This window comes from Malaclemys terrapin, chromosome 4, assembly GCF_027887155.1.
Source record: "Malaclemys terrapin pileata isolate rMalTer1 chromosome 4, rMalTer1.hap1, whole genome shotgun sequence".
In the NCBI taxonomy this organism is placed as follows: domain Eukaryota; kingdom Metazoa; phylum Chordata; order Testudines; family Emydidae; genus Malaclemys; species Malaclemys terrapin.
This window is the reverse complement of record NC_071508.1, coordinates 87,988,653-88,010,509: the sequence shown is the minus strand read 5'-3', so window position 1 is coordinate 88,010,509 and position 21,857 is coordinate 87,988,653. Positions and strand designations below refer to the sequence as shown.

Here is a 21,857-nt window from a genome sequence, read left to right as displayed (position 1 = left end):
GACAGTAGATGTGCTGACTTTACCTCTAAATTCTTAACACCACTGTGTTTAAAAAATAAAATAACCTGGACTGTGATCTGAGGAAAGAAGTAAAGAGATGTAATTTTCTTAACAAAGGATGAGACTGTTACAAGTTTGGATGTGGTGGAAAAGGTTTATAACATGACTAGTACTGCCTAGCAACCCTACAGGCTTCCTGTAGAATAAATGTTTACCCTCTTTAAATCCTCTTGGAGCATCTTCAGCAAACTTTCCAGTTGGTCCACTTTGGAAGCGAGAGTAGGAGGAGACTCTTTACTGTTGGAAGTAGGAGACAAAGACAGTATTGGCAGGATTTTCCATAATCATTCTTTGCTTCTAACTCTAGGCTGGATTTCTAGCAGACTTTCCTATGAGAAACTGCTCAAAATGCATGTGTGATACAGTACATTCTGAATATATATTTTTTACTTAAAAATGTTCACCACAGGCCTCAACTACTAACAGAAACGGTATACACATGCTTAGGCAGCACAATCACTCAACAAAATGGCTATTAGCAGTAACCCTGAAGACTCATCACTTGCTTTCTCTCTTTCTCCATTAGTTACAGGTTAATTACATACACCTTGGAATGAGACTGCCTTGGACACTGTTTTAAACATCTCAGATGAAAGAGAACCTTCAGAAACATGCTATTTTCACAAAGGCAGAAATATACTCTGCATTCTTTTATTTCCACCCACCTCTGTTTTTCTTTTGTAAAAATTCGTAAGAGATTTAAAGGTTTGTTACAAATCAAAGCATCTCTCCATCCTGTCCTCCCCGGGTTTAGTTTAAAAAGCCTACCTGTCAACTATATTTACTCACCCTGTGTAAAGCTTCATCTGTGCAGTAAGCTGGTCCTCAGTCTGATCACTATTGGAAGCAGCACTCACAGGTCTGTTGTTTTCATCACTAGCAGCAAAGAATGAGGCTCGCTGAACTGAAGAGAGAGAGACAAACAATTGGAAATGTAATGATCATTTGCTTTTACTGGAGCATCTGCATTTGAGGATCTCAAAGCAATACAAACATTAAATATCACAACACGACACCTACATGACATATGTAATCAAAGTAGCAATTTAAGATAGGTGAACGGAGGCACAGAAAAATTAAATACAATACCTGCTCAAAGTGATAAAGCAAGCTAGTGGCACAGAGAAATAAAACCCGAGAATCCCATCTCACTGATCTATCACCTACACTTTATACTGAACTGGAACTGACATTTTGAAAGGTACAAAGCCACTTGTATAAAAGAATACAAGGCACTCGTTTCACTAAGAACTGCAGCACTCACAGTGATTTGGACCTCCTGTGGCAAAAAAGTTTTAGAGCCATCTTATGGCTTCACAAAGCACTATTTGAGTAGCTTGGCAAAGCATCATTTTCCTAAAAAGAAAGCGTTTTCCACATCTTTATGGTTGTGAGAATTACGTGGGGAAAGTGAAGAGACCCTGGTCATTTTTTGTTATTTTTGTTTGTTAATCCTTAATAACATTTTTTGTGATAAAAAAATTGAAAAGTAACCTCCCCTCCTCCACATTTGTTTTTCCTTATAACTGTTTATTTAGGAAGTTTTAACAAATTTACAAATCATTACCATACCATTTTAGTTTAGGGAAACACCATGAAATGATACATCATCCTTCAGGCTTCCTCGCAAAAATGGTCATACGCAAAGAAATGACGTCTCATTTGCTAGCTACTAATGGCCTCTCACTGGAAAGAGAAAAATAGTCTTCTATTTGGCAAAGGTTTTATTCTGTGTTTTGAATAAGGCTAAAATTAACATGGCTGTTTTGTGTGACAGAGTTTTGCCATGTCCATTTTTAAAAAATGAAAAATGCAGGAGAACTGGCTGGCTTAAGAATGTAGTAACCGGGCGTGAAGGTTTTCAGTTCAGCTGGGACCTAAGTGGGATAGGTTGTAGAGCCCTGCCTAGTTTCTAGTCAACAGATGTCCAAAATCAGAAACAGAAAAAGCACCAATTATTTATTCTAATTGGTACTTGCAAATCCCATACTGGCATTCAGCACACAGGACACTGCACTGAGTTGACATAGAAACTGCATAATTTGTCTCTCCAGGTCAGGTTTGAAGCCCACTGGAGGAGTGATGGGAGGAAGCTGACAATACACTGCCCATGCGTTACCTGTTCCATGAGTAGACAGAGGATTGTCAGTCAGATACCTTTCACCAGAATTGAGGCATTCAAACTTTTAATTAAAAATAAAAGAGTGGATTCAGTGCCTATGAAAGTGAGGAACGCTAAAGTCAGGTATGCCGTGAACAAGCCTAGGAAAAGAGATTGCCAATCATAGTAAATTGCACTATAATGGTGGCCTTGTTCTAATCCTTATTTGTGCATTTCACAAAACCTCTGAACAATTTCATTTCCCTCTGTGAATTAAGATAGGATTAAAACTCTGTTCTCCAGAGGTGAATGGCAAGTACAGTAATCCATGCATCACACAGTTCCCAGGTTAATGTCACAGCATGTTCTTACATGACTGATATCAGCACTAACTAGGGAATACCGTGTGGTAGTTATTCATACTGCTGCGATTGTAGAACTAGCAGGGGAACAGAAGAAAGTAGGTTACTTATCAGTAACTGCAGTTCTCAGAGTGCATTGCCTGCAGGTATCCACATTCTTGTGGTCTATGCAGCAGAGCATCCAAAAAAGCAGGGATCAGTGGAAGCAACTTCATGAGGTAGAATAGCATTTAGGTAGAGATTTGAAAAAGTGACTTTTGATTAAAGTATCCATATGATTTTTTCCATCAGATTCTAACAATTTTATAGTTTACACTTTGAGCTAAAAGTCTTTAGTGTTCCTTTAAATTCCAGTGGATCTTGGCAATTCCTCTTCAGTTTACTAGTTGTGAAGGAGATGGAAAGCATCAGAGGATAAAGTGATATCCATGTGCAAGTCCATGTATTTGGAGGTATGTTAAGGGGAGACTAGCAATGGAAAGGCATGTGCCAGCAAGGCAGACTTTCTGAATTACTTTGGCAATGTACTTCAACTATAATACAGAAACTTCTTTCTAGTGCAATTTGCAGTCATTAAAGTGACTGCACTCCTTTCCACCGCTGCTTGGCTACGCTCTGCACTTTCATGCCAGATGGCTGTCCATGCCTGCCATGGTCTTTGTGATTGGTCTGTATTAATGAAAAGTATTCAATTACACAGAAATTCAGCTAAATCATTTTGTGTTCCAGCTACAGTACTGAAACCTGCAGAGTGATTCAAATGTAAAGAAATGGCATCTGAACATTATAAGCAAACACGTATTAGGCTGTTGCCATTTGGATTGCATTTTCAAAAGAACTTGGACTTCAGAGTAGAAGAGAAGCTAAGAAATGGAAAAAAATATCAGAATTAAAAACACATCCTTAGTGAGGTGTATAGTAGCATATAAGCTTTCCAAGTAAAGTATTTTGAATACGTACCCTCAAAGGCTTTGGCAGCATCTACCAAGTTTGACCAGTCCAGATCGGAGGCAGAATCGGGCAAGGGCATAAGACCTGGGTCTGGCATGGGCTGCTTTCTCTGATCCTGGATGTCTGTGAGGGAGCTGTCTGAGGCAGAGAACTCTCCTGGAGCAATGCAGAACAAAAATGAAATAATCAAAAATTCAGCCATTTCCCTCACAGAAAGTTTCTTCATTTCCAGATAATAAAGAACTGAATCCCTATTCCTTGCTGTTCTGGGATGTAATTTTTCAGACCTGCACAGATGACATTAAGATCCGCAGTGAGACTGATCAGCTATGTCATTCTGCAAGTTAGTGCTTTGGAGACTGTGCTAACCTCCTACCCTCAGATTCAGTTCTTTCCAACATGCCCAAGATCTGCAGACCAGCACTTGGAAATCCAGGCTCTCATCTGACATTGTACACTGCAGATTCTTGTACCCCAACAGCTCACGTCCCCTCATGGGCCTGATAAGCTTTAGAAGACTCAGCAGTCTGCAGACTCTACTACAGCATCCCTGTACACACTTTCTCTCATGGAATTAAAAGAAAATGAAATATTTGTAACTTCTGACAAAATTACTTGTTTCAAAGGTGTTAACTGGATTTTCAGATAAATCAGAATACTTCCAGCTCACGTTTTCCCCTCCACAGAATATGAAGAGCTGCCTTGAGGATGCAGCTGTTATTAATATGCTTAAAATTAAGAACATTATGAGTGAATGGAAGGTAACAAATACTGGGTGGTATTAAATATCCAGTTCTATTTAAACTCTCTCTCACCAAGGGCATGTAAATGAGAAAGACAATGTATGTGTCACTCAAATGTTTGGGTTCTTTTATCTTGGAGGCCTGAATTTTACAGAAAACTGAAAATTCCATTTTGATGACGATCGCCTAAAACCTCTGCTTTAGAATAGGAGTCTTGATATTTCCAGTTCAGTGCAAAGGAGAGAATGACAGAGCAGCCAAGCTTCTTTTGGAAAATACAGAGGTCTAAATGAAAGGAGACCCTCTATAGCCTGCTCTCTTCTACACTCACAGAGCATACAGGCACTCTTTCCACAAGTCAGTTACAAATGTAACTCAGTCTAAAAATATATTTTAGTACCTATGGAGAAGGAGTAAAGGGAGCTTCATCACTCCCACTTCACTATGAGAATTATGTTAAACAGCAGCAACTATTTACAAAAATGTCAACTTTAATATTGAATGAACTGATGTCTAGGAATGAGAGGCAGCTGAAAATTATGTAGATATTTTTTCCAGCATAGTCATCTGTTGAAGAAAATGTATTCTATGAACCTGATGACAATCAATGGACAAACAGTATTCCCTGCGATGCAGGGGGCAGTTTCTTTTCCCAGTTATATGGCTGGGGTGAGATACGTTAAACAATACTGTGTTTTAATTCACAGCACCTTATTTTAACAGCAACAGTTATGGTAAAACTAGTACTCCTAGTGGCAGACAAACACAGATTTGGAAAGAGCTGGGTGATATATTAGGAGTCAGAATTTCCTGCATCTAAAACCATTCCATTATTTGTACCCTGGTTATCTCTTTTTTGGAGTAGAGAGTTTGGGTTTTTTAGGCTAACCCCCAAGACCCTTGGTGCACGTCACTACATCAGTGTGGGCAGTGTCACAGTTCAAAATTCAAGCTGGAGAAGATCAGAGACAACATTCTAATACCGAGAATCAGGGCTGGCTCTGGCTTTTTTGCCGCCCCAGGCAAAAAAGCCTCCTGCCGCCCCCCACCCCCCCAAGCGCAGCAGGGGAGGGCACCGAGCCCAGCCGCAGGCCGCTCTCCCTGACCAGCCAGAGTGCCGGGGGGAGGGCGGTGAGCCTGCCGCGGCTTCGCTGGCGGCCGGAGCCCCGGGAGGAGGGCGGAGAGCCGGGCCAGGGCTCCGCTCTCCCCGGCGGCCAGAGCACCGGGAGGAGGGCGGAGAGCCCGCCGCGGCTCTGCTTTCCCTGGCGGCCGGAGCCGGAGCACCGCGCCGCCCCCCTCCAGGTGCCGCCCCAAGCACAAGCTTGGTGGGCTGGTGCCTGGAGCTGGCACTGCTGAGAATTGGAGGAGTACTTTAGCTAGGATAAAAGAGGACTTCCCCAAAGAGTGGGAAGGATAGGCAGCTACTTCTCCCCTCCAACTCAGGAGTACGCAAGCTTCCCTTGTTCCCCCTGGTACTGTGTAGGGGGACAGATAGGGCTGCAGAACTTCTCCCCTCCTTTCTTTATCATACAATTCATATTTGATCAACTCACTAAATTTGGCAAAGAATGTCCTGTGGAATAAAAAACTGGAGTTTCCATTCTTGGGAAATTGTAGTCCTCCTCCTATCGGTCTTCTCTGCTGCTCTGATGCATACTAAACACTCCCAGGCTCCAGAGTGAAATTGACTAAAATCCCCACCTTTGAAGAGTTGGCAGGGTCCAACCTTGAAGAGTTGGCAGGTGTTTTAGGTCCAGAGAAATGGCACATACTATAACCAACTATGCTAAAAGTTAAAGCAAAATGCAAATCAAAGATCTACCAACTACTGTAGTTTTGTTTTAAGTGCTTAAATATCTCTGCATTGAGTTGAACCTATTGGTATTATAATACTCATTCTTTTACCTAAAATGTATCACAATATGGATGAACAGAAACAGGTATACATCTCCAAAAGACATTATGGAGCATTTTTACACTGGAAGACCTATTGAACTATTTCTCCAAGTGAAGGTTAAATATTCAGAAAACATACAGTTACTTATTTAAGTAAGTGGTGCAGTAGGAATCTGTGTAAAATCCCATCCACCCTCACCCCTGTCAGCAGCAAGGGATTCAGCACAATGTAATCCACATTATACTGCATAAAATTACTGATGCTCTTCACTGCAGTAACAAGGGCATTTGCAGTATAATCTGAACATTTTTTTAAAAACTAAGTAGGAAACTTTTTCCAGTTACCTGTTTAATGCTTGATCAAATTGCTTAAGTAAATCCAAACTCTGCAGTGTGTAATGCAAGGATTTGAATTCAGATTCACTTGGTGCATTAAGAATTTATTAAGTGGCATTCATCCACCTCAGTGGTATTCATTGTCAGTGGTACTTTGTGCCTATAAACTACACATTAAAATGGGGGACACCAGAAGTAGGCAATAGTTACTTGTATGACACCCACGATGGGATCTTTGGACCAACGAGTCTTGATTCCTGCTTTTGGCAGTGGTGAAAACGTGATGCTAAAGAAAAAGGCAAACTTCCCCACTCCTTCCCCAAAACTATTTACCTGGCCTATTATGCAATTCTGTACCCATGGGGGGGAAATCCAGCTTACATTCTGAAACATGGGATTTGACTCCCCTTACTTTAGCAAAATCAAGATGCAATTAACAAATAGAAATAACTATCATGGCATCTCTCCTTTACTGTAATAAGGCTGGATATATACTTACCATGTAATGACTTCATTCCTAAAGTGTATGATGGCCTTCGTAAGGGTAGCGACTTGGGGAGAGAAGGATATGTGCTGCTGAACAGGACATCATTTGGCAGGGCTTGGTCCAAGAGTGAGGCCCGTGAGGTGAAGAAGTGTTCCCTTTGACCACTGTAAATACTCTCATCTGACAGAGTCCTCTGCAAGGCACGCTTTGTGGTAGGAGTGCTAGGGAACGGAGACTGAGAGGAGGGAAAGGTGTGACTATACAGTCTTAAGAGGACATCAGTACATGGTAACATTTCAAACATACGCTACATGTGTTTATTAAAGCAATCTATATTTGTATAAAGAAGCAGGCTTTAACATACCCATTCTTCGTCAAACTGGATGGGACAAAGTACTACATGAACAGTTCTGTCTGGATGAACATCAAGTCTAGATGTCCTATTAGATCTTTGCCACCTCTAATTTCTATTTCTGTCATTCAACAGACATCTTGTAGGACATTAACCTCAAAAAACTCCTCATGGATTCTGTAAATTAGCTCCAGACCATATGTACTAGGGAAAACATTTACAGAAGCAAGTTAAGTGATACCTAAAACAAAGAGTTCTACCTTTTGTGCTATCTTCCACACACTCTGGCTAAGATGCCAATTGGCTACAAAGCCCCACGTAACAGAACAATGAGGAAAGTCTGACAAACTAAAATCCTTCAGAGAGCTTTGAGAAAAAATTTAACAAAACAAAAACAGCTCTACTAACTGAAATCCCTAGAGCAGACATGATCAAGTGCATTTTGGAGAGCGCTCTCTTGCACAGAGAAATACTTATCTGTTCACATAAATACATACATAAATAAATAAATAAATAAAAAGTGATTTAACCAGACGGTATTCTATTTCTGTGATTAATACCCACACTGAAGGGTGGGAAAAAAGTGGGGAGGAGGAGAAAGGTTATTGCTTCTGTACAGTGGAGGACAATCTGCCAAAATGAAATATGTTTTTATCAAAAAGATCAAAAGCCCCTGCTAAAATCTGCTGCAAGTGTTGTGTTTATGGATAAAGAACCACAAATGTAGCTAAAATGTTTTTAAAACTTGCTGATACCATCTGAAAAAACAGAAAAGAAACATTTTACATGCATTTTACACGCATTTAATACATTTTAATAGTGTATTCTGCCAGTTCTCCTCCATGGGATCATCCACACTAGGACAGACACACACGTTGATCATTTGGTGCGGACAAAACAGGTGTCTAAAGTTACCACAGCAGAAATGACATCGTAATGGGATTTTTGAAAACATAAAAATTATGTGCCCATTGAGATGTGGAATTATATCTGTTTATGGGGCTCAGCTGCCACAAAAATAAGACGGGCTAATTTCATAGCTAGGTTGTCAAGTATCAGGGGGTAGCCGTGTTAGTCTGTATCTACAAAAACAACAAAGAGTCTGGTGGCACCTGTTAGTCTTTAAGGTGCCACCAGACTCTTTGTTGTTTTCATAGCTAGGGTGTCAGAAGGTCTGAAATGACCATCACAAAGTTAATTTTCTATTTAAGGCTGAGCACTAGAAAAACAACAACTCTTGGTACCAAGGGGTCAAGAACAAGGGTTTTATATATGTTAGGTAGAGAACCACTCTGTTTTCTCCTTTTGGGACCAAAAGCCCAGATGGCAGTTTCTTGTCATGACCCAGCCAAGCCCCACAATACTTGTCCCTAGGAGAAGAGGGTAAAAAAGAAGCTGTTGCCAACACCAGGCACTGCTCAATGAGGAACACCTGCAGTGCTCCTTGTGTTAGACATCCCAGAGTAGAAACACTTGCAGCCTCGAACATTAGAAACCGGAAACATGATTAGCGCTGGACCTTGAAATTGTTAGGCTACTAATATTTGAATACGAGGTGGATTTAGGGAGGAGAGACAATGTGAGCAGAGAAGTGAAAAGGAGAGTGACCAGGGAGTTAGAGGAAGGTGGCATGGAGGTGAAGGGTGTGAAGAGAGAAGAAGCAGTAAGAGAAGGGAAGGAGAGATGGGCAGGAGAATTGAAGAGGACAGGGAGAAGGGAAGGGATGAGAAGGCAAAAATATTTAGGAGACAAAAAAACTTGTCTATCCTACCAGGAAACAGGACCTCTCGATTATCAAATACAAGAAGTGCTGCTGCCAAAAAAAAAAAAAAAAAAAAAAAAAAAGATGATGATTCAGGTAGCTAAAGAGGGCCACATTTCTTCACCTAACATGAAGTACAAATTGTCCACTGGGTAGAAATGATAATTATGTTTAAATTTTAACATTTATTTTCATTATTGGTAGATAATAGCATTGATAAAATTGAGCAGGTCACTAGGCTGAGCTGACACACTGATCCCAGTCACCAAGAAAATGATGGATACTGGAAAGATTGAACTCGTTGTGCATAGTCAATAAAGAAAGAGGCTCACAAAAGATACATGCTATTCACGGTCCGTTCCTGGGACAATTAACATTTTAAATGGAATTTCTTGAAAAGACAATAGGCGCCTGTTTACAGATCAGGAGGAGGGTGTTTCCCCTTATGCCTCCTTCCTCTTATAAAACCCTATACTGTTAAAAAAAAAAATCTTCCCCATGGCAAACTTTTTTTCTCTCTAGCCTCTAAGGTAATATATGAAAAAATCTGTATATGGAATCTGTTACTTATAAGTTTTAATAAGACTTTTTGCGTTTTGACAAGCAGAGAAAGAAGTGGCAAGCTCTCTCTTTTGGATGGTTGCTGTGGAAACCATTTGGGCCTTGGGTGATGAGCCTGAATTGTTAATCATTGATTTAGTACACAGACACTACAGAAATCAAAACACTCTCTTGAAAATGATCTATTTTATTAGTATTTAAAACTATAAGTTATTACAATTTCTGATGAAACCTTAGGACATTTTTCTGAATGGATTTAGCATGTATGTAAAATATTTGTTTTAGGTGTTCTCTTCAATTAAGTATGTTAGTCTCCTCAAAGGATGGCACAACAAACTGCCACACCATTGTAACAGCTGGAATACCAAAACCATTCTCTAAGTACTACCCTCCAGCAGTTGATAAGCTCTGAGGCAAATGGCCAACATTGTGTCCATGTTAATAATTCAGGGAAGATTAAAATTTTGGATTTTGTTTTGTTGTTCTGGATGAGAACAGGAAAGTTTCATCTGAGAAACATACAGGATGTTGTGAGGTGCTGAGAAGCTCCTGTAAAGAGGTGAATGCCTTCAACTCTCCTTAGAGTTGACAGTGTTCACATTTTCCATGAGGTACACAACACTGCAGTTTCAGTTAGGCTTTTATTTTGTTTTCAACAGTGATGAACAATGCTCTATGCTTGATGCGCTCAGACACTAAGGAAGTCACTGGGTCCAGATCCTCAGCTGCTGTAAACTGGCATAGATCTCTGAAGTCAATGGAGCGCTGGTCCCCGGGTCTCTACCTGTCTCCTGAATTTCACTTAACAGTGACAAAAGAGGATGATCCATTTCTGTAGCATACCTTAAAATTCTTCTGGGACTCTGGTGTTGGGCTGTCAAGATCTATCAGTTTCTTCAGCTCTTCCTCAACAGTGGACTTGGATGCTCGTTTTGGTGATGCCCGTAGATCTCTGGCTGATGCACGCAACCGTGGATGGGCCATTTCATTGCCATCACTCTGGTGACGTCTTAAAAGGAAGGGAACAGACATGTTCAGGACCCAAAGCCACTCAGGGCTTGGTCTATGAACGTAATAAGCAGTAAAGCATCATCAAGATTTTCAGAGGGAAAAACGGGGTAGAGAGGGAGGGTGGGGGTATGGGAAGATTAAGATCAAGTTTTGTATAATACAGTAAAGTCCAATATAAATGAAACCTGTTAAAGGAATAAACCTGTTGAAAGCATCAACTTCCAATGCATGAAAAGAGTACCATAATAAATTTCCCTATTAAAGGAATGTACCTATTCAAAGAATGAGTATTCTGCACAAAGAACAAATATATAAACTAAAGTCTGTTAAATACTAGCTGAATGCTTAAACATACCAAATGTCCCTATTCTTTTAACTGGCTTCCAGTGTATAACTTGTACAAAATACTTTTTATTTTCGCTTCTATCTAGCATTCCCTTCAGTGGCCCATTGCACAGTTACTGGCATCATCTGGGAATGCTGTGCTTAACACCAATAATGACTTCAAAGCAGCCCTAATTGCCCAGACATTTGAATCTCCACTGTAGTGGGTCAATGGTTCTGATATGCATTTTTCCAACCTCCACGTTTCAAGGTCATCTGAGACCCCCAAATCACAAAACTCTTAATGCAAATTTTAGAATGTGGGAACAAAATGAAGAATCTAAGGGAAAAAACACTCAGTGTTGAGGATGTTTTTTTCATTTGTTCAATTAATATTTTGAGTTTCATTTAAGAATTCTCTAAAGAAAAATTCTGCAATTTAATAAAGATGATATCTACAGCATTCTATAGAATTTCTATAGAAATTACTTTAAAAACTTTTACTAAATAATGAAGAATGATAATCAAGCTATGGAATTTTTAAGCCACGCTATGGAATTCTACGGTAGAGATTCTAAAGTTCTATAGAGGTATGATCATTTCATTAAATTCTATCGGACCTTTCCATACAGGAAACTTCTCTGGATTTCAGTGCTTCTTCATGTTTAAGTTAACAACCAAACAATAGAACCAAAAAACGCTCTTACTTTCTGGTATCCATAAACCCCACAGAGTTTATTGTCCCTCCAGGTTTTTTCCATCCAATCAGGTACTTGCTAGTAGCACCCTGGCGAGGGTAGAAAGTCCTAGGACCAGAGGAGGAGGAAGAGGAGGAGGAGAAAGAAGGTGCGAGCTGTGGGGAAGTAGCAGAATGAATCTCTTCTTTAGGTGAACTTCTGGCACTGGTGAAAACAACTGGGCTGGCAGAGTGTCGTGAGCTCATGGTACTGGGAGAGAAGCATAACAAAGACAAAGCTTAACTTAAGTGTGTGTGTGTGTATGCATCTTATGTAACTTCTTTAAAAACTGCATTTGGTTAGCAGGAATACAAAGTATTACTATTATTATTGTGATGTAAAACTAATAATAATAATACTGTGCTGTTCTCGCGTGCCTTCCATCAGAGCACTTTCTAAAAACGAATGAATTAAACTTCACAAGCCACCTGTGAGCTACAAAAGTATCACCCCAAATTTACAGATGGGAAACCTAAGGCACAGAGAGGTTAAGTGACTTCAGGGTAACACAAGAAGTCTTGGCTGAACTAGCAAGAGAACCCACGTGAGAGTCCTAGTTTATCCACAAGACCAGCCTTATCAATACCAAGAGATTTTTTTAGTATTAAAGAAATCCCAACAATATATAACTCTAGAAGATATATATTACTGGCCTTATTCATTATTGCTCATAATTCAGAGTCTGCTGCTGGCACAGCTGACAATGCCACCATGAGACAACACTCTCTACTATGTGATATCAATGGAAGCCTATGAGAGTCCTGCAGACACAAATGTTTTACTGTTACAGAAGTTTCATTTTAGTATTACCAAAAAAAGCTGGAGACCAGAAAGAGAGGATTAGTAGTTTGAGGAAACCATAGTTTTGGTTTGCTAGGAATCAGTGTGGATGAATATACTGAATACTTCTTTGATGAAAGACTCTGGGCAACATCATCAGTACTGAAGGGCTGCACTGACTGTACGTTGAGGACTTACCTTCATTGAGATCCAAGATCTGAGGATTCTACAAGAGCTGAACCATTCTTCTGTGAAGTCTGTGAGTTATGTAGGCCATGATCAATGCAGTTGCTTGGGTGCTTAGCATTTTAAAGCCTAATTTTCAATTCTAAAAGTTTAAGGGGAAAAATAGGATTGCTCATCACAGTAGGAGGAGTCTTTTTTTTTTTTTTTTGCACCCTCTTACTATGAGCATTTAATAAAGAGGAAGAAATCATTTGGCTAATACATATTCCCCCTAAACAGCATTCCAAATGGACTGGACCTTGACCCCATGAAGCTGAATTAATTCTAGTTTTCCCTAGTCATTTCAAGGCAGTTGCATATGGGAGCAAGTAACATTGGGGAAAGAAGGAAAATGTCGGTTAAATAGGTTATTTTCTTATTTCTATCACTCTGTGTAAATAGCAAATCTGTGAGAGCAGTTTCATTAACAAGAAGAAAAATTACTAGGCAATTAATTTGCAGTCCAGCAGACTGGGCCTTAACTGAAATTGAACGGATTTTTATACCTCTAATTCCTGACATAATCTGTCTAGGCATAGAATGAGGAGAAACTATTCCAGCTGGTTTCCATCATAGGAAGAGGGTCTTGGATAAAACTAGTTTTAATTTATATGTTGATATGAAAGTTAGATGTTGTGGAAGCAGAGAAAGAACTGTCAGGCATTGCAATTCCCTTCCTGTCAGTTCTTTCTCTGCTTCCACAATGTGGTCTAGGAAGGAATCGGAACATTAAATTTTAAGACGACTATATATTATGTTATGCTTTAAAATGGTGGAGGCATCTGTAACTACAGCAAAACTTCAGGTATAGATTCAGTCCTGGAATGTCATCATATATTTTAAGGACTTTGACACACAATTTTCTACATTACTTATGTGCATTGTCTCCTCCGTAATTGGAGCACTGGAGGGTGTGTGTGTGAATGTGTGAGAGTGAGTAATTCTAGCATTTGAAACAGATGAGGTTTCTGGTATAAAGTGGTCTTTTCTGACTGTGAAATAAAAATTAAATGGATGGTTGAATTAACTAGCAGTTGAATGAGCCCTAAATTTTTAGCCTGATAGCAAGTTCTCCAGTGACCCTGTCATGTGAAGGTGCACTGTCTCATTTGTTACTGAAACAATTATAGAAGATATTTAAGGCATCAGTTATGGGAACCTATTGTCTACACACTTCATAATAATACTGAACATTTGATATTATATATCACTTTTCAATTGTACATTTCAAAGGCCTTTGCAAAAGAAGGTATTGTTATTCCTTTTTTTTAATAGTAGATAATGAAACTGAGTCAGAGATAAGAAATGATTTGCCAAGGTCAAAAATTAATCCGAAAAAATTCAGTTTTCCTGATTTCCAGTTGTGCTCCCATTCAAAACTTTCTTTTTAAATCTGTTCAGGCCATAAAAAACAGCTAACAATCATAATTTCTTCCAGTTATCTGCCAGTAAAATTCAGAGTGAAAAAAACTGGGAACAGCTTGCCCATAGCGGGTCAAAGTACAGTCCACCTGAAATTGCACGTCACAAACCTTGTCCACTTATGTCCTGCACTAATATCACTTCTGCTAAAGAAACAGAGCAGAAGTAAGGAAAGAAATTCAGAAGTTGCTTGCCCTTTTTTTGGGGGGGTGGGGGGCAAAAAGAGAAACTCCTACACATGCTGTGGAAACCAGTCCATCTATGAGACATCTCCATTATCAAGTTAAAATATCAAGTGCTCGGCTGAGATGCGCATCTTAAAAGAAAATTGCATGGGGCTGTTTTGTTTTTAAAATATTTTATAGTTCAGAAGGAGTGTGCATTCGAGAACTGGAGGTTTTTCCTTTTGTGTAGGAATATTAATATTCCCATTATTTGTCAGAATTTTGAGTGTTAACGGAGAGTTACAGAGGGAGTGGTATCAATGAGGAGGGAAGAGAGGGCTTGTAAAGAAATTTCCAAATATATTCCATGCGTTTGTTTATACCTATTATTATCAAGATGTTTCACTGAAGAGGGTATAGTAAACACATGAAATAAGATCCAAGCAGCAAAGAACACATGAAATATGCAAGGAACAGTGGGTGGCAGGGGGTAGAAAAATTAGCTCACAACAATTTTTATTTTTTTTGATGCCCTTGATTTATATATTACACTGATCCCCACTTGTCCTTGTTTAGATACAAGTTTTAAATATTTTTGGAGGTGCTCAGTATTACAACATGAACATTCTAGGGATTAACTTGGTACTTTAGTGGCAGCATACTGTGCTGTTGACACACAGGGATCAAAAGCCCCCAGTCTACAAGTTCCTGAATAACACAGTGCAAACACTCTGCAGTCAGTGGAGCACTGCACAAGTAAAGGTGTTTGTCTGAATAGAACCTGAAGGCTTGGGACACAAGTTTGGGTCAGTCTACATGGGCCAGAAGGGGCTGGAAGCACTGTAGAGACAGCACATTCAATTCCTGGGAAGAATGTGGGGGACTCAGATTATTCGAGCTGGCAGTCTGAACAGTTTGATTGTCTCTGAAGGGAGCGGAGTACAACCCTCAGGCTTGAGAAAAGGGGTTTTTTTTACATTGAACTTGAGTGTGGTAACAGGAAAAAATAAAAAAATATCTTTTCCTCCAACACCCATAAAAGAATCCTAGATATTACTCATCTACACATAAAAATATTATCCATCATGAAATACAACTTTTTAAAAAGCAATTTAATACCACATTGAGATGGAAATATCAGGGATTTTGTTTTTAGTTTTGATAGTGAAGACCACAAGAGATCATTTAGCTAGGGAGCAAATGAAAGTCTGACATAATTAATGTTTCCTTTTTTATTTTAGGAAATTCAAACGATCAGTGCATATGGTTTCTGTTAATGATGTTCAGATATAATGATTCTGTGTAATTACTGCCCTACATTAATGCAGTCCTCCTGGGATGCCATGAGAAACCTGCACAATCATCAATAGAGATTTTGGGAATGGGGGTGGAGAAGGAAAATAAAACTCAGCCAGAAATACTGCTGCAAAATTTAATCACTATAATTTACATTTTGCCACCAATTCTCAGGTAGAAGTTCTTTTATGCACTGTCAAATGATCTGCACACTAATTACTGTCCCTGTCGTCTAAAGACACAAACACCCTAATTTGCAGTTATTTTATTTTCTGCAACTCATTTTGTCACCAAACTAAGTTCCTCTTCCTCCAGCTCGGAATGATTGCCTTTGTAGATTATACCAAAAGTATTTTAGGTCTGCAGGCACAAGGTAAGCCTACAAGAAGTGAAGGAGAGGCTAACAAAATAAATAAATAAAAAAAAAAAAAAGTGTGTGTATAACCATCAAAATGTGTACATGCCTTATTGAGTAACAGCATGTTCTTATTGTCACTCTGGACTTTCCTCTCTCCTTCCTTACCTGCTAGTAACTCTCACTTACAGTGTCTTGTCTAATCAAGAGTGCAGGCTCTTTTACTTTGTTTTGAGGCACTGAATACATTTTTGAATGTTCAAAAATTATCAAATAATAATGAAGGAATACAAGGCAGCCTGTTTTTTCTCCATGGCTAACAGACCAAATACTGTGCATTAATTTTGCAAGGTACTGTAATACCATATTTCCAAATTAGGGTGCCTCAATTCCGTTCTACAGATTACTATATCATTTCTCTGTGTAAAGAACTGTACTTCTGTTTGTTTTCAAAGAAAGCAAAACAAGACTGTTATATTTTGTATAAAACCAGAGTAGTTTATCAAGAAAATTGAACACCATTCTGAAAAAATATTTACAGGAACAAACAATTTAAGTGTAACTAGAGAAATGAGAATTGGGTAAAACCAAATAAACCATAGAAAAGTGTCATGTTTGGAGACGTATTGCTATAGTACAGTGAATTAATGAGATGGTTTGACATGCTAACCCTACAATCAGTTGGTATCAGTTTGTATACCCCTTATATTTCATGATATCATGTTTCCTTTTCATTCTCTGCCACTTTTTTATTTCTACTTTTCTATTTACACTATTTGCTGCATGGAGGAGAGAATGCTAGAACCTCAAGAGCCCAAACATGTTTTTATGGTTAGGAATGTCATCACAATGTAGCTTTTAGTACTTAATGTAACACAGGGATTTACCATGGCCCTTTTTCTCCTTTCTGAAAAATTTCTTCTAAACAAAAATATTGCTGGCAACTTTCCAGCATTGTCTTGAAATAAAAGTTATAAATGTCAGATAAAAAAATAAGTGTAAAGAGATGCTTACATAAGGAGGCACTTAATGCCTACAATGCCCCTAGAACACAGATAGAATAGGCTGGAACCCCATTAACAAAATCCCTAACTGAAATTACCATGACACTGAGTGCAAGGAAATCATTCACTGCATTACAGACTGTAACAAACCCAACTTGCAGCTACAGTATCAGAAGCTGTTAAACTGGATGTTAAATGTCCAGCTTTGCCTCATCTCATTTCTCCTCTAACAGAACTGTTAGACTGAAGAACTGTTAGCATCATATTTTCTACCCTCCAGCCCACTAAATACCTTAGCTGTCTCTTAAAAATACAAAGAAATTAATACAAACAATAAATGGAACTGCCTGCCTAAAACCAGAAAGAAAAAAAAAAGATAAATGCTTTCCCTTGCAGATTTGTTGTTTTTGCTTAGTACTATGCATAAATGCATTTTTCTTCTTACAATGATTAATAACATTTTAAAAATAATTATATTTAGTATTTTGGAAATTAAGCTAGAAGATCTGAATTTTTTTCACCTCTAATTTTTATGATTCATTTGTAGAATGAGTGCCTTTCATCTAAGGAGCTCAAAGCACTTTACAAAGATGTTCATTATCTTCGTTTTACAAATGGAGAAACTGAAAGAAAAAGGTAAAGCGACTGTCCTATGTCACACACACAGTCAGTAGCAGAGTGGGTACTAGACTCAAGGTCTCCTCATTTCCTTGTCCCTTATTGTATACGTTAGATGGCACTACCTCCCAAGTTTCTAAACAAAAAGACTGGGGGGCATGGAGAGAGGAAGCAAATGTACAGCTATATTTTCCTGTATGAAACCACCACTTGAAAAAAAGAAACAAAAATTCCAAAATCAAATGTGTATTGTTAAATTTATTTATCCCCTTGTTGACAATGATTTGAAAAGCAATGCTTGCACGATGTTCCCTATAATACACCTATCATACTAAGATCTTACATCATGTGTAACAGTGGTAGAGTGGAGCATGTTCCTGCTATCACAAATATTCACACACTCCTTAGACTGACTAGACCCACCAGTGGGAGAAACAAATACCACATGCACAGTCCACTGTCAAACACCTTATGCAGTGGGATCTTTCAAACCTCTGGGTTAGCCAAAAAAGGCACACAATTTTCCCTTAACACTCACTTCTCATCTCTGATACGTTAAAGAGAGAGAAAGTGAAGGTGGAAGGGGCATCAGTCATGACTTGAGAGAAAATTACCTTGTGTGGGAAACAGCATCACTAAGACTATAAGCACTGTTCTCTCTTGTTAAAGGATTGGAGGCTGGTTGACTCTTGGTGTGAATATCCAGGCTTAGTGAAGACTCCGTTTTCCGGTCTACAACATGGCTTTCTTTTTCTAAAGTCCTGTCTGCGATGGAGACTACTTCACTGGAACTATGCCACAGTGGTGTCACTTTCTCCTTTGTAAGCCCTGATCGAGGAGACGTTGCTGAGGTTCCCAGAGAAGCTGTGCTGCCATGGCTGGGGCCATATGAGGTGGTATCTATGCCACTATCAGCTGAAGTTCCTTGAAGGTAGTTGTAGCTGTTCAGCTCTGACTCAGTGCGATCGCCACTGTCATACCATTTCTCATCACTATGGGCACTGGAGGCATTGCTGGAGAGAGTATTGCTACTGGAGTGGCTGGAGTAGTGGCTGTCAGACTACAAAAAAATTTTCATGGCTTTAATTCAGAATGATCATGATGAAGAAAAGACAAAGAAGGAACAACTGCACTATGGGAGCTCTACTTTTACACAAGTCTGGGGGGGAGAGGGGAGACTTAGAAAGTCTAAAATTCACAGACATAACTCAGGCCATCAGTTTAATGCCCATTTTAAAACCTTAGTATGACCTTGGGCGGTCATGCCTTAATTTATCAGAGAAAGTCTAATTTACCCCACAATATTTTTACACCATTTACTTTAAATTCAGTCACTTGTACTAAGCCCACTCACAAGAAAAACTGACCATTCATGTTTAAACTTGTGACATTCAATCGCAACTGCATAACAGTAGAAAAGTGCCCAATTCTTCAAAGTGCTTATAATTAAAGACAGCACAGATGCTCATTTTAAGGTGGTTTAGAACATGAGAACCCATCAATCCACACCTGAAGTGTGTGTTATTTTAATAATCTGATTACTTACCCAAAAGTTTGAGAGAGGACAGAATGAGCATCTCTGACTACTCAGATCCCCCTTTACTAGAAAGCTCACTGCTTCCTCAGCGGCAATCTCCTTTGCAAATAAACACTGAAATGTGTTATTTGGTTTTGAAAGTATCACCTTCAAAAGGCAGAGTTGCAAGAAAAGATGCTTCAGTGCAGTGAGCAAAAGGAGGAACAGAGGAATGACCAGACCAGAGTTTATCTAGTTCACTATCCTCTGACAGCAGCCAGTGCCAGATGCTTTAAACTTCATTGTGGGCTTTTGTGAAATAACTTGATTATAAAGGAAATTTCTTCCTATCCCCCATCATCAGTTAGTGGTTGACTAATGCCTGGAGCATGAGGGTTCATATCCCTTCTGAATTTCTTGTTTTTAATTCCTATCAAATGCAATTCTGGATGTTCTGCTCATCCATATAATCAGGTCTGAAGCTGCTATACTTTATGCAAGACACATATTTGAAGGTTAGATGGTCGGAAGACAGGAGAAGGGGTGAAAAGGTTGTTTAAAGCCACCTTTATTATGTCTCCCTCCTTCCTTCCTTCCCAAACCCCTCCTCTCTCCATGGAGCCCATTGCACCAAGCACAGCTCAGGCTCTGGGCCAAGGGGCTATGAAATACATATAGCATTTTGTGGAGGATGGAAGAAGGAGAAATAAGCATGGATCCACACAGTATCAGGAATCTCACTCTCTCTCTGATTTGTTGATGTCCTAAAGTAAGAATTCATATAAAATTTGGAGTAACAGTCATTACATTGATTCTAATTCCTAAATATCTTCAGTTTCAACTATTTTAGTCTTCAGTAAGGCTGTTTCTCTTCCTACTATCCATCAATTTACAAGAATAAATAACAGCAAAGCAAACATTAAATTACAACAATGCAAATATTAATTTATCATAGAAATGTAGGACAAACGGACCTCAAGTTCAGTTTAGTTCCATTTTTCCAGTCCTACATTTCTCTTTGGCCTTATTTATTACATACAAGTCATTTCCCATCTCGACATGTGTTCAGCTGTGTCAATATAAAGACCAAATGTATCAACATGCAAAAACTGGTTCATACTGCTGTGCGCATGAAGATAGGCCATCATCACTTTTATAAAGGAATGTTTTTACTAGCTGGTAATAAAAGAATTTTGCAGCAGCACATCAGTAGCAGAAGTGCCAACTATGTCCAAAACAGAATGCAGGTCAGCAAAAGCAAATCGTAAACAAATATCTGTATGGGAATGTTATTTGTGCATAAGTCAACATAGTTGATCATTTCAGCATAATCAAGCAATTTAGTTTAGATAACTATATAATAAGAAAATGTTATGTTATATATATATATATATATATATATATATATATATATATATATATATACACACACACACACACATATATACATACATATACACACACAATATTTTATATTTATATAAATTACACACACACACACACACACACACACAGTGGCCTGATACTGTGGATGCACTTAAAAAGCTTCACCAGTTTGAAAGATTCTTTTGGTTCTAATGGAATTTGCAGTTTTAAAGGTTGGGACTATTACTTGTAACTGACAGAATGTTTCACACTGGTGGAAAGTTAAGGGTGCCTTTGTAACAGCACTTGACTTTCCGTTGCAGGGGACCCAAATTTGATTTCTAATCTGGATCTCTCCCTTTCAGGGCTGGCAGACGTTGGGAATGCTGCACGCTTCACAAACAGATGCATGTCTGACAAGCTCCAAAGGGTGTTCCTACCCAGTTCTACAGGGTCAGAAGGATGTAGTTTTCTATTCAGTGATTGAACATATGTATAAAGGTAAGAAAAACTCCTTCAGGCAGGACTCTAGCAGCTATTATGGAAGAACCTTTCCAACTAGGGGAAAAGTTATCATCACATTTAAAGGAAATAAATGCGGGAGACTAGATAAAGAAAGGAAAATGAAAAAAAAAAAACAAGTATCGAGGCAAGGGAAGTGCTATTTATATTTCAACGTATGTGTATGGACTGCTGCGCCAAACTTCTAAACATTGCCATATAAAGCATTTTTGGTAAATTCCCCAAGTCTTGCATCTGTAGCCTGGGACTAGCTAGCGGGATTTACAAAGGATACTTCCTTTGGGAATAATCAAAGTTCCCACAAATCCTCTGCTTATCACCAGGTACCAGACCAAAAACCTGCTGTTCAATTGGCAGTAAAATGTTCCTGCTAAGAAATTTGCTATTAAAGCCGCGCTTAGCTTCTGGAATACTGAAAAGGCAACAGATCTGCTTTGCTGACTCCTCTATAGTCTAACAGAGGAGTATGGTTTTTTGCTGATTTTATCATTATGTTTTTGAAAGATACTTAGCCTTTGAACGGCACCCAGGCCTTTTGGGCAAACATTTAATAATAATTTTTAATAAATTAACTTACATGACCCTGCTTATTTGGAGACAAGTGAACAACAGGATCCTGCCTCATCAGTCTTCCACTGGGGCTGTCTCTGAAGGATGGCAGTACTTTTGATACAGCTGGGAGATGGCATGTGGGTTCTGCAATACAGCAAGCAACATTGCACTTACACAGTATATGCACTGTAGGGGCATGTGAGACAAATTAAGAAAACTGGAAATCTGATGTTACAGTTTGATTTTCCCCACTGCTGTCATTAACCAAAACCTTTGGACATTCAGTCATAAATTTATTTCAAAATACAGAATGTATGATATACAAACCGCATGTAAACAACCAAGTGCCAAGTCC

General features: G+C 38.9%; 1 protein-coding gene across 3 annotated transcripts in view; it reads right to left on the bottom strand.

Annotated features, from left to right (window-relative positions):
* Positions 1-21,857, bottom strand: part of SIPA1L1 (signal induced proliferation associated 1 like 1) — a 388,865-nt gene that overhangs the window by 2,608 nt on the left and 364,400 nt on the right. For all 3 annotated transcript variants that reach the window (XM_054025262.1, XM_054025263.1, XM_054025264.1), the window contains 8 exons: positions 21,528-21,646; positions 18,162-18,607; positions 11,654-11,893; positions 10,455-10,620; positions 6,949-7,171; positions 3,484-3,630; positions 850-964; positions 216-297 (listed from right to left, as the gene is read on the bottom strand). In XM_054025262.1, coding sequence (XP_053881237.1) covers positions 216-297; positions 850-964; positions 3,484-3,630; positions 6,949-7,171; positions 10,455-10,620; positions 11,654-11,893; positions 18,162-18,607; positions 21,528-21,646 — 1,538 coding nt within the window. The remainder of the gene's footprint in view (positions 1-215; positions 298-849; positions 965-3,483; positions 3,631-6,948; positions 7,172-10,454; positions 10,621-11,653; positions 11,894-18,161; positions 18,608-21,527; positions 21,647-21,857) is intronic.